Source organism: Emydura macquarii, unplaced genomic scaffold (assembly GCF_026122565.2).
Source record: "Emydura macquarii macquarii isolate MOO-44397 ecotype Brisbane River unplaced genomic scaffold, CSIRO-AGI_Emac_v2 contig_1043, whole genome shotgun sequence".
Taxonomy (NCBI): Eukaryota; Metazoa; Chordata; order Testudines; family Chelidae; genus Emydura; species Emydura macquarii.
In genome coordinates this window covers 14,092,871-14,106,964 of record NW_027131180.1, presented here as the reverse complement: position 1 = coordinate 14,106,964, position 14,094 = coordinate 14,092,871, and the positions used below count along the sequence as shown (strand labels likewise).

Genomic DNA, 14,094 nt, shown 5'->3' with positions numbered 1-14,094 from the left:
GCTGAGTTTGTCTGTGTCTGGAAATAAGATTTATCTGGAGCTGTGTACACCTTGTCCTCTCCTCATGTCCGTCTCCAGTCATTGTAAATAAAGGGTCTTTCTCTGTTACTTAGTATCAGTCCAATTCAGGTTGAATCAACTGAGTCGAAGTAGAGAGTACATTGTGTTCAGTATCCTCCATTGAATAGATCTGAGAATTTAGACTTTATAGGCTACGGGTTAACAGTTTTATTTGGGCAGGGCTGCACAAAAAGCAAATCATTTAAAAGAAACAGATAAACCATTACATTTGCTGGTAGAGGGGTGTGTGTGTCTGGGGAGGGGCATTTGTGCTATGAATTGATTGTTGAATGTTAAGGGCTACATTATCAGAGAATTGTGCAAGGTTTTAGCACTGCAGCAGCCATCTACTTTTTAATGAGAGTCTTGTGGCTAAACCCTATGGATCACTGATAATTTACCCCACAGCTGTTTTCAGTGGACAATGTACCAAATCAAGGACATTCCAACATTACTGCCAGTACCTCACGGGTGCTATGAGCTAGAACTTTAATTGCACCAAAAGATTATGAGTTACATTAGCAGTGTAATCTATTTTTTTAAAAAGACAGACGAACATAAGAACAGCCATACTGGGTCAGACCAATGGTCCATGTAGCCCAGTATCCTGTTTTCTCACAGTGGCCAATGCCAGGTGCTTCAGAGGGAATAGAACAGGTAATCATCAAGTGATCCATCGCATTGGCCATTCCCAGCCTCTGGCAAACAGCAATCCCTGCCTATCCTGGCTAATAGCCATTGATGGATCTGTCCTCCATGAATTTATCTAGTTCTTTTTTGAACCCCGGTATAGTCTTGGCCTTCACAACATCCCCTGGCAAGAAGTTCCACAGGTTGACTGTGCATTGTGTGAAAAAATACTTCCTTTTGTTCTTTTTAAACCTACTGCCTATTAATTTCATTTGGTGTCCCCTAGTTCTTGTGATATGAGAAGGAGTAAATAACACTACCTTATTTACTTTCTCCACACCACTCATGATTTTATAGATCTCTATCATATCCCCCATTAGTTGTCCCTTTTCCAAGCTGAAAAGTCCCAGGCTTATTAATCTCTCCTCATATGGAAGTTTTTCCTTACCCCTAATGATTTTAGTTGCCCTTTTCTGTACCTTTTCCAATTCCAATATATCTTTTTTGAGATGGGGTTCCCAGATCTGCATGTAGTATTCAAGATGCAGGCGTACCAGGAATTTATAAAAAAGTGTCATGGACTAACCAATATAAACCTATTTAAATATCTGATTCTTGCTATTTAAAAAAAATTAAGTGTGGTTAAGTGTGATTTCAACTCGTGCTCATTTGGAAGTGTAGTGCCATGATCTAGTTAGATTACACCAGATTTAAGAAGAGATTTTATAAAAGTCCATGTTATAGTTATGAGCCTCAGGTTGCTTCTGCCTCTGGGGATGGGGAAAGCCACCTTCTGAAGTTCCTTGCATACCTCACTGATGCCATAGCAGTCTTATTTTTATATTGTAGTAGCACACAGAACATGCCAGAGCTCTCTAAACACAGAAGAAAATACAATCCCTTTCCCAAGGATGATGCAGTTTTAAAAGAAGTAAATAAATGAATTTGTTGTGATAGAGATTCTGAAATAAATTTGCCTGTATTACAAGTCCTATTTCCTCTGTGGTGGGAATACCCTTTGCTAGTAGTGAGTTCCAAGCAGTGTCGCCTCTCCCAGTGTCTTTGGAGAGGGATTCATTCATAAATCATTCCAACACTGTTATCAGTAATACTCTGTTTTATTAACAACGTTTACCTTGATCAGCAACAGTGCCTGTACCAACATCAGTCTATCAGGCATGGATCAGGGGCATCTCCTTTGGGGCCTGGCTAATTCTTAGATGCAGTGTGACAGGCCCATGGAACCATACACTCAGTCTGCCCTGGGGCTTGTGCTCCAGCCTGGAGCTGATTTTCCACCAGCTGTGTCCCTGTAACAGCCACCCAGCACTTTTGCCACTGCCCATCCTGTCCCTCCTTCTTCCCAAGGAATCTTGCAGCTGGAAGAGGGTGGAATTTCCTGACATCTTTCTGCCCAGCTCCTTATTTTTTTGTCCCTCTGACAATCAGAGCTTCTAGGGTGGGGACAGTTTTCACAGCACTTCCGCTGTGCTGGGGAGTGGAACTTCACACCTCCACCAAGTTTGAGTACCTAGCTTTATCACTCTGCCCTTCTGTGAGTATCCTTGCCAGTTTCCCTATTTTATATATTTTTCTGTGTACGTCACATAAATGTAGTTATATTAATAGCACATATTTTTACAAATATCTGATCAAGTACGGTAGAAGGTAGTTTATAATTGATGAGATGAAATAAGATCTTGTACAGTAGCTTGACATAGGCAGTGATACGATAAATACTATCTTCAGTTCAACTCCAATAGGACATTACTGGGGAAAGGTACCTCAAGGATTACGATTATTTGTATAGTACCAGCATTGTGCTAGGTGTTCTATGGACAGGTAGGAAGAAATGGTCCATTCCCCAAAGAGTTTAAAATGTAGGTAATTTCTAAAACAGTTTATTGAGTAGTGTTGAATTCATGTTAAAACTATATGGACTTAATATCAGCATCATAAATTGAGTATAGTACCTCACTTAATTTCACAGTAGTCTTAATTACATTGAATACTCTGCTTTAAACTGACTATTTTGCTTTGGTTATTTATTTATTTGTTTCTTGCTAACAGAAATTTGATGGTGAATATCACTGGTGGAAAATTGTCAGAACATGAAATTATGACTGTGGGACGTTATTATAGTGAGCGAGATGAGATTGAAATGGACATCAACTTCCTTCTTGCGGTGGCCCAAGAACAGCTAAAGAAAAATAGCTTTGAGAATTTCGGACAACTGTCTGCTACCTTTGTATACACTGACCGTGAAAAGTAAGGTTTCTGTTTTTGATTCAAGCTAATAATTATCTCTTTTTTTTTTTTTTTTAAGCTGGTTCGTGATTTGATAAAACTTAGCTTGGAGACCCAAGTTCTGTCTGTCTCTTGCCTAGCATATCATATGGATGCATTAAAGGATCTGGTTTCTGGTAGGAGCCATTTGAGGATGGATGAGAACAAGACTGCTTCTCTGTCCTTTTTTTTTCTTTCCTTTTTGATTTGCTGATGGATTCTCCATTATTTCAAATGTATTGAGAAGCCTGTGCTTCTGTTCCTGGTTCTGTAACCGAAGAAAAACATTTTTTTAATCTAGGAGGAAAAGTAGAAAATTACTAAAATAAAATATCTGGGATTTTTAGTTAATTCAAAATCATCACTTACATATACTATTTGTCCTTCTGATTTTGTGGGATTAGGGATTTAGAATTAAAAATCTGTAAATATATACCTGAAGTCTGTAGTAAACAAGTGTTTTAAATACTTGAGGGGAAGAGGTCTACATGGGTAAAGTGTTGATGTTTTTCCTGTTATGCAAAAGTGAAGTTTTGTGAAATATGATTTTCATTTTTACCCATAGATTTTCAACAAGTTTTATATTATTTCTTTATTCACAAATACATGCATTTGGAATATACATTTTCTTTCCTTGTTGTTAAATCTGTGAAGTTAGAAGACATGAAGGATATTTTTTCACTTCATTTTCTATTTGTGCAGATGTGGGTTGCTGCCCCATGAGAAATGCAGGACTATTTGCAAATCCTTCAGATTGCCATTGGCTGATGATCTTCTGCAAGCTTTACTGACCATGTAAGTCATAGCCAGATAAAATGCTGTATGTGAGTATAAATCACTTGCACTATAATGTAGTACATGTTTAATGGTAGGTGAGTATTTAATATACATTGTAGAAATATTTTTCTAAGAATTTCAGCAGTTCCCACAATTGTGTATGTGCTATGGTGCTGATTCTTTCCATGCACACCTTTGAGACTTCATACTGTTAAACATTTGGAATTAACAAGGAAGAGAATTGCTGCATTTTTCATTGGCCGAAAAGATCACCTAGACTATGTATGTATTCTATATAATGAATAATCTTACAGGAATTAACTACTAATGTTTATCATCTGGGATAAATGGGTGGGAAATTCACATTTTGCATTCACTTTCTCCTTGTATTGGTTTGGAAAACAACCTAATATCTCAAGTAAGTACACTATATATGATCTGAGAAAGATGCCAGGATAAATAATGTGGAAAAATTCATGAATCATATAGATTGTATTACTAGTAGATACAAAGTCCTTCTTTGTTACTCCTATATTACTTTTTTTTGTTATTCTTATCTGAAATATATATTTTAAGTTTTTTAAAAAAGGGAGAGAAATTATTGGCAGATGCAGAATTTACATAATAGTTTCAGTATTTTTTCTTGGAGTGTGTAATTTGGTTGTACATGTATGCTTTGAGGCAAAATCCCTGACCAGCTACATTGATGAGGACAAGAACAGAAAAGCACTAAGGTTCAGTGCCCTTGTATCAAGAGGGCAGAGGTCACAGTAAAAACAGATTTACCAGTTGGTGATCTGAACACCCATCACAGATTGTTGATAGAAATGTAGGGCTGAAAGGGACCCTGAGAAGTCATCAGGCCTTGCTCCCTGGTCTGAGGCAGAACGAAGCCAACTGTCTAGTTTTATGAGTTTTAGAATGTGGTCTTTCGTCTCTTTTCCCCTGCTAGAAATCATTAAGAAAAAGCCAGTTTCACTTCTGGAGAGTCCATAGTTCAACCTAAGGCAGTATTTCTTATCACTGAGGTCCTTTCATCTGTTTTTATGGATGAGGAAGAATTTGACTTTTGTTTCCATGGGTATTTCTAGTGAAAATTTCTGAATTTATAAAATGTATCAAGGAGGAAAATGATGCAACTCCCACAACACCGACAGCTTTAGCTAATGCATTATCTGGATGGTCTTCAGCTATGAAATGGACCACATGAATGAATATTACCTGAATAGTTGAAGAAGCTGTTTATGTATCTTACAGCTTACAGTTTTTTCTGAAGTTAAACAATAAATAACTTTTAATTTTCTATTTAAAAAAGTAGTACCCATAAATATCTGTTATTGAACATTTGTATATAATGCTGCAGGTGTCCATGGCACTTATCAAACAGAGTAAGGCCACAGTGAAGTAAATAGGAGTTTTGCTATTGGCTTCACTGAGCCTAAGAAATTTGTACCCAGGGTTTCTTTCCCAAGGAGCATCTAACATAAGCAAGTGGAGAGAGAATCCTGGCCAGTAATGTGAAGTTGCAGTGCATTCATTGAAAGTGCTGAGGCAATTCTTTACGTCCAGCTGGTATACATTTATTTTCAAAATTACAGAGCAGGTGCAGATTTTTTACCATGATGAATTAAACTATGCGGAGGTTTCCCATTTGTTTCTACCAGTAAAATACAGCATTTATTGTAGCATTTATTTAAATTTATGCAAACATACAAGGAACAAATAGCTTGTTTAATACATAGATGCAATTAAAATGCTTGAAAAATAAAAAATTTGCATTTTGAAAAGTTGTTTTCTTTTGATCCTATTTGTATTATTTATTCACTGTGCACCTAAAAGTGCACTAACAGACAATTAAAAAGGCACAATCCCTGTCCAAAAAGGCTTACAAACTAAACAGAGACGGGAAATGAGGAAAGATAAAATGGAGGGAAGGAAGCAGTTAGAGGAAATGGAAGACAAAGGTTACAAATATAAGATGATGAACTCATCTGTATTGCATACATCACATGGCTTTTAAAAATATTGTTGGTTTTATGCTAAATAATTGCTATGCACACTTCTTGGTGATTTTTCTCAGCCCTGCTGCTGTGAGGTGGTTGTGGAGGGCTCCTAGGGGAGCTGGAAGCTGGGCAGCTGTGACTCAGGAAAGCCTGTGGGGACAGCTGCCAGTCGGGGAGGGCAGAACTGGGGTGCCTCTGGAACCTAATGACCCATGAGGCCTACTCACCCTTGTGTCCGTTCTGCTGCTGCTCTCCTGCTGTTCAGTTAGACTAATTCAGATGTATGATAGAAATGCAGGGCTCAAAGGATCCCCAAGAAGTCACCAAGTCCAGCTGCCTGTGGTGTATTATGTATATAGTCAAAACTCATTAAGGCTGTTTGGACAATTGAGGCATTCTCTGCCCATAGAAATGTGCCTGTTTTTCCAAAATTTACTGTAATTCCGACATGCAATGTGGTGAGGATCAAAACAGTTGATGAGTGCATACATCTAAGAAGATAAAGCTGAACTTTATGCAAGCTACATGCACTTTGAATAGAGCTGTGTTCAGCAACTTCAGTTTGCAGCTGTTTGCCGGATGTTTTTTAGTTCCACTGTGGTCTTAGGGAACTCCAGGTACTAATATTTAGAACGTAACCTTTTATAAACATTTTCTTGGTTTTTCAGTACACTATGACAGACTGGTAGTGCAGTTTACATTTATTAGGTGCATGCTAATCAATATATTTACCACAGGGTAGCCACCAACATTACTTAGCTTATGCTGACCAGTTGTACAAACCAGCTTGTGTTAATCTTTTTAATCTTTTCCTGTAACCAGTTTAAACACTTATTCATACCCAGAATACACAGCAGCTATTAAACAAACTGAAGTAGCAGCACAGCGTACTCAAGAAATTTTCAGTTAAGTCAAAGTGATACAGTACTTTCTGCGGCTCTCAGATTAACGTTTTCATAGTGTTTTTCAAAACAAAGGAACTCCAGCTCTGTAAATATTGCTATCTAGAAAAAGAGCACTTGGGTTGCAACTTTCCTGGAGGGAAAGAAAAAAAAAAGTTTGTAAACAGATTGAGTCACTTAGAACTACAGTCTCATGAATTGGTGAAGCAGGCTTCCATATGTTGGGGTAATCCAAGGTGAACACATTTTTCAGAGGCACCAGCAAGAGCTATCTGTCTTCTGCCAAAGAAAATAAAATTGTTCTCCAAATGTTGTGGAGAGGAATGATTCTTATACTATATCCTAACCTCAAATGCTGTGAAGACATTCTAGAGCTAAACTAAAGGGGGACAAGTTTCAAGTGATCTTAATTGTCTCCTTTTGGATTTGGCAAATCTAACTTCCTTTGTTATTGAAAAGCATTATCGTTTCTACTCATGTTCACTCTGATCATTCAAATATAGGGCATCTTTTTCCAGTCCATCTAGACTCCCAAATCATAACTCAGAAATGAGACATCTCCTTATTCAAATTGACCTGTCCAAATTCACCTGTGTAAGCAGGAACACTATATGGGAATCAAGGGATTTGTATCCACCTACTATATGCCAGTATGAATTTGGAATATTTTCAAGCCCTTTTGCATAGCTGCCTAAATATGAATTTAGGAACCTAATTATTAGCTATCAGGTTTGAAAATTTTTAGCTCTAGTTAAGGGTCTGACTTCAGAGACAGTGTTCCTAGCTGTTCAAGCTGCTTTCAAAGTCAGATCAAAGGACTTAGGCCCCAATCCAATGCTTGTTTAAGTCAGTGGGAGTCACTGGATTGCACCTATACAGTCTTAGATAAAAGCTGTCCAGCATAAGTTTAAGTAATTACATTTTTTCACTTTTCCCATATAAAAACTGCTTGGTTAACTTGTACAACTCTGAGTCTGTGCTGTGGATTATATTAAATGGCCAACCTATATACTGTGAACATACACTGTGAACATTATTCTGGGTGACAGTTTTAGGATGTCAACATAATAAATGTTGTACTCTAACTTTTTCTTCAGTGGGTGTGAAAGTAATATTACAAAATACTACTATGAAAACAAAAACAAACCACATGTCAGAAGGTTTATGAAATTCAAACAATGTGTGTGCACCATAGATCATACCAAAATCTATGTGCAATCAAAGGTTAATGCCAGTCAACTTTTATGGTGCATGCTAGATTCTTAATCAAAAAGTAGGAAGTATTTGTCCTGCTCTACTCAGCACTTGTGAGGCCTGGAGTACTGGTCCCCATTCTGAGCACCACACTGTAGGAAAGATAGGGACAAATTGGAGAGTGTCTAAAGGTGAGCAACAAAAATGGTAAAAAGTTTAGAAAACCAGACCTATGAGGAAAGGTTTAAAAAAGAACTTGGCGTGTTTAGTCTTGAGAAAAGAAGACTGAGGTGAGACCTGATAACAGCCTTCAAATATGTGAAGGGCTGTTTATAAAGAGGGCAGTGATCAATAGTCCACTGAAGATAGAATAAAAAGTAATGGGTTTAATCTGCAGCAAGGGAGATTTAGGTTAGATATTAGGGAAAACTTTCTAACTATAAGGGTAGTTAAACTCTGGAATAGGTTTTTAAGGGAAGTGATGGAATCCCTATCCCTGGAGATTTTTCAGAACGGGACAAACATCGGTGAGGGATGGTCTAGGTGTACTTGATTCTGGCCTCAGCACATGGGGCTGGACTTGATGACTTCTTGAGGTCCCTTTCAGCTCTACATTGCTATGATTCTGTATTTTTCAAAAGTAGGCCACTGACTAAAATGATGTTAATGATTCTGTGTGTGCCAAAACTAAAAATAAATAGTTATTATATGAGGCATTTTCATGATAGTACCCCAGATTCCCTATCAACTTTGGTCAGGTAGGGTATAGATAGTTATAGTGGTGTTCTTGATCTCATTTCTTTCTAATCACTAGCCTACTTTATATTGCTACTTATTACTAACATCTCTTTTTATTTCTCTCAGTATGTTTTATTCTCTCTCTTTGTACTTATTAAACAAAAGGGGTTACTGGGATTTGTTATATTTTGCTTTTATGTCACCAAGTTTATTTTCTGCATTTGTTCAGTTTTCTTTATGAACCCTCCCTTAAGGTAATGGGGTTGTTATTTTTACTAGAAACACCCCACTGACAAGACGAGGGTTTTATACCATATTAATTTATTTTTGAGTGAGCACAAACTATAATTGTTTATGAACAGAAATTGTTAATAAACTGCAATAATTGTTCTGTGAAGATGACATCCTACATTCATCTTCTCTCTTACATTTCTGATATGGTGCCGGCAGCAGAATGTTTAGGCCTGAAATTCAAGAACCAATTGCTAGTTGGCAGTTGGAAAGCATTGAGGCCTCAGTTTATAAAAGCAGTTAAGCATATGGTATCCAAGTAGTCCCACTGAAGTTATTTAAATCAATATGATTACTTGGGTGCCTAAAGTTCAGCATGTGCTTAAGTGCTTTGCTGAACTGGGGCCTTCAGGTCTGATGTTGTACCACCCAAGTCAATGGAAGTGGAAATAGCCTCTAACTATCTGCTCCCCTGAGACATGTCAGTTCAAGCCAAAGACTTCTGAAAGTCTTTTGAGTACATTCTTCATGCCTTGGGCCAATGACTTGTTAGAGTAATAATTGGTCTTAGCCAGGCCTTAGTTCCTGTGACACTTGTGATCATGGAGCATCCCATTTAGGAAAAGATCCTTATGAATAAAGAAAACAAATATTTAACCTATGAAATCAAGAACAACGCTATAAAATAGCTACCAAATGATAAGGATGATTTTTTAAAGCCCAATTATAATTTATTAGCGAAAAGCCTGGAAGATGTCAGAGTGTACGTGTCGATTGTAAAAGTGATCACAAAAGGGGTGCACAGAGCATTTTGGATGGGTGCTTATTTTTATGAAATGATTACTGATCAAAGTAACAAAATAAACCAGATCAACTGTATTTGCTATTGTTTATAGCCGCAGCAGATTCTCTCTGAAACTAAGACAGGATTTTACGGGATGCCTCTGAGGACATTTTCACTCCTTATCCCAAAACTATAAGGCTGCCACTGATCATAACATTCATGTATTGAAGAAAAATGGATTAATAGGAATGTTTTTTAAAAAATGAAATGAGTTGAACTCTAGCAAACTTTAAAGACAATGAAAAATCCTATATGGCAGACAGTTATAAAGAGTAAAGTGTTCTATAGATCTGGTACAGTAGAAATACATATTCTGCAGAGTCTTCTCCTTAGGCTGTTGTCCATTTTCTATATTTTTCAAATTAATTATCCAAAAATGTAATTTGTTGTGTGATGTAAAAAATGGCAAAGTATATTAAAATATGTAATAACTGAATCAACGTATGTATAAATATTCTGCTTTTAGGTTCGAAGATGGTGAGGAACAAGTAGATTATAAGAAGTTTGTCAATGGGCTGAATTGGAGAGAGAATCCAATTCCTACTTTCCAGACAATAAAGGTTCCTATAAAGGTAAAGTTAATGCATTTAAAACAAAACAAAACAAAAAAAAGCAGTGCACAGAAACCTGAGAGCCCCTTTCATACTGATGCTGATGTCATTCAGTCAAAACAGATTAACATAATTGATTTATCCAACAAAGAATATCTGGGACTTGATCTTTATGGATCTTCTCTGAGTTTTTCAGTTTGTTTCTGCTGTGAGGGATTGGGCAAAGCAGAGAACCAGTGTAAGGCAGGGGAACTCTGTCAGTCTTTTGTGCACAGTGGATGACACATCTCTAATGGATTTCTAGGGAAATATAAGAAGGGAAAATGGCTGTGCTCCCCGATGAACAAGGGCATGACTAGCCGGTCCTCACACTTTCTGTTACACAAACCTTATGTTCGGAAATCACAATTATCAGGAAATTCTACAAACTCTACTGACATTGCAAAACGTAACTACAATTTTCTATAACTCTGTGGAAACTTGCACAGAATACACCACTTCCTTGGTAGGTAGTGGGAGTATCATGGAGAAATCAACCAATATATCTCTGTCAGCTTAGTTCTTAGGGTAAGTAAAAATGTTATTTTGACAAACCACCAAGATTGATTTGACTTGGCTGTTTCGCGCTGGTATTAGAATAGAATGGTTTAAAATAGAATTGTGCATAATCCAATCAAATCGATTTTTTAAAAATGTCATAGCAAAGAAATCCAAAGTGTCTTAGTGCAAATATAACATTGCTCTTCTGACCTAGCCCTTGACTGCTGATATTGAATATGTTTCATTTAGTCTCCTCTCTTTTAGAAGCATAGGGGGTCACTGCATTTTAAATTTGGCAGCTGCATGTTTTCACCAGTGTTATGCAAGTGCTGTGATGTCATCCTGACAACATAGTGGCTTCCCTACTTGCTCTTCTGGAGCCTATAAAACTGTCTGTGGGAGCTAGTTAGGGCACAGTGCTCCTGAGCTGCTAAGCTGCCCTTGGTGTCATTTTCCTTGGACTCCTTAATTGGGAAGAATTTTCTTTCTTGTATGCATCTAAGCAAGACCCGGTACATATTTTTTTACAACATCTGCATTATACTGGATATGTTACAGATTAGAAAAGTGTGTGTTCTGTGTTTTGATGAGGGCACTTTTCAAACACAGTCAACAGGGGGTTAGGAATTCTACTCAAGATTGTGATAGCGCCCAGTGACGCTTGTTAGGATTAAGACACTGTTGTACTAGGTGCTGTGCAAACAGAGAGGTAGATGCAGTCTCTGGTCCAAAGCACTGACAAACTAAGAGGATGAGCACCGTATGAAGGGTGGAGGTGAAAGAGGCAGAAAAATATACAAAAATGTATGCTTGTTATTTATTTCATATTTTTCTCTAGCTGTATTGGCTGCCTGCTCAACTGCCTCAGACCAGCCATTAAACACTGTCTGATTTCTTGTAGGTGGTGTGCTTGAAGTGGAACTTCAGTGCGGGGAGGGAGCTGGGTGTTAGTGAGGAGAGGCAATGTGCTCAATTTGTAGTCATAATAAGCCAATCAGTGGTAGTGATAATAGCTTGTCATTTGCCTTGCAGTTATCATATGACAGTGTTTTATAGGCATCATGGCAGAGATGATTTGAGGGAGGACTGATTTTATGGATTTTGGCAGGGAATTTTTGCAGTATATATGGGACACTTGTGAACACCAAGCAGGAGGTCAAGGTGGCATCTTTAGTGGAACAAAGGCTGTGATAAGTATAATGAAATATCAGGGATAATTTGGGTAGGGTTACACTGTAAAGGTCAGGAAAAGAAATGTGTCTTTGCGGTTGCGCCAATGGAGGGGCTTCCAGAAAGTGAACTGACATAGAGCCTCAGGCCAGAACGACAATCTTACCAGCAGCTCAGGGAATGGACTTGAGGGGAGCAAGGTTGTAGTCAAGGTAAAAAAAAAAAATGGAAGTTGTTGGTAATATTCTTATTTATTATTTGCATTACTGTAGTGCAATAGAGCCTCAGTCATGGACCAGGAGCCCATTGTGCTAGGCACTGTGCAAACACAGAACAAAAAGATAGCCCCTTCCCCAAGCCATAGAGGTGAATTAAGTTATCTGCTCGATAGGAGAATTACTTCTGCACTAATTGTCTAAAAAGCTGTAAATTACATAGCATACTGAGATGTCCTGAAATACAGTATGTTAACAAACATATTAGTAAACTATGTTCAGATTGGTTGTGGCAGCATTATTTATTCAGTTTATTATTTTGTTCATTAGCTGTAATATATAATACTGGATTTATTTTAGACGAGTACATTTTAATGAAAAAGATGAGTAACAAAAGAAGAAAGAGAGAGGGAAGATATCAAAGGGAATTTAAATCCTTCTATTGATTCTTTGAATTTTCCAGCTGAATCTTTATCCCAGCAGTGATTTAACATGCATTACATTAATATTTCTAAGTGTAAGATGATTATGTTTGTCAAACAAAAACTTCAGTTTGTGTTCTTACTCTGACTCAGTCCTCAAGTTTTGATCTTCTAACTTACATTTCCTCTTCTTTCTGTCTACTAGTTTGGAAGCTGACAAGTCCTACAAAATATGTCTTGTTCTCTTAGCTAACCTACTAGTCTTTGAAGCATAGGTGTCTAGCTGAACAAAACAGTACAGTAGTCTTTAATTTTTTTTAAAAAAATTGCGCAGAAGAGGAGCTGATGGGATATTTTTAATTAAAACTTCAGCAGCATTGATCAAAATCTATAATATCATATTCTTTAGGAGGATATTCTTGATACATTTGTTTTTTTCACCCATGATTCGCATGCAGAAATGTAGTAACTCGCTTAACATTATTTTGTGACATTTCTTGTTATTTTGGTTTTCAAAATGCAGTTCTAAGTTTGTCCTTTTGTTTATCATTTTCAGTATGAAGATGACTGGAGTGGGCAGCCACCATCCCTTCCAGTGAAAAGGATAAAATATTTACCCCTAATAGAGGATGTTTTTGGCATTGAAGAATAATTTGGTCTGTGCAGGTCACTTCTTTTGAATTACTGTTGCAACTTCACCAAGCATATCTGGACAGATACTGTAAACTTTCCTTAAAAAAATAAAAGAATCAAAGATATAGATTTTATTGAATTTAAATTTCTTACACCAGTGTAGAAATATAGTTCATATATTTTTGTAATTCTTTCAAAATACAAAGTACTGTACTGTGGGTACATGAGCACAATTAAAAATATCCTTTAAACTCATCTTCATGTTTGGTTATATGTAGAATGCACAAATATTCAGAATCTTACTGTGAGAATCAAATGTAGCAAAGCATGACTGAACCTAAATCATTCTCATCTGCAAACAAACAAAAAATGATCACTGACAACATTGTCAGACTATACAAGCTCAATAATTAAATATTCTGTTCACTTTTTTTCTTCATGCTGTTTAGTTTTATATCAGTGTTTCCCTGTGCTGAATCTTAAGTGTTGTTTATGTCAAAGCCATTTAGTTTGTGGAGGAAATAATAGTGGGGTTCTAGTACAGCATAACATTTCCTGGTATCAGAGATAATTACAGCCTACTAATATAGAAGTAGATATCTTGCAAGCATGGCACGGAAGCTCAGAGCTCTTGATTTTTTGCTTTACATACATCCTAAATTGAAAGACCTCAAAACTTATTGGGGGATCTGGGTGAAATGAATTGGTGATTTTAGTCCAGTCTTAGTGAATGGGTGTCCTCAGTGTAAAACAGCACTTTTCCAACTGAAACTAATTGATACCCTACCCATTGTTCAAGACTGTGATGATTAAGTGGAGTTCTTGTCAGTACTTTGCACGTATATAGCACTGTACAAGTTCAAAGCCATGTTTAGACATGACTTCATTCATTGTCACT

General features: G+C 37.1%; 1 protein-coding gene across 2 annotated transcripts in view; it reads left to right on the top strand.

Moving 5' to 3' along the window:
- Positions 1-13,445, top strand: part of EFHC2 (EF-hand domain containing 2) — a 76,869-nt gene extending 63,424 nt beyond the window's left edge. For both annotated transcript variants that reach the window (XM_067545315.1, XM_067545314.1), the window contains exons 12-15: positions 2,761-2,958; positions 3,679-3,771; positions 10,132-10,237; positions 13,120-13,445. In XM_067545315.1, the coding sequence (XP_067401416.1) occupies positions 2,761-2,958; positions 3,679-3,771; positions 10,132-10,237; positions 13,120-13,215 (493 nt within the window). In that variant the 3' untranslated portion in view covers positions 13,216-13,445. The remainder of the gene's footprint in view (positions 1-2,760; positions 2,959-3,678; positions 3,772-10,131; positions 10,238-13,119) is intronic.
- Positions 13,446-14,094: the final 649 nt, after the last annotated feature.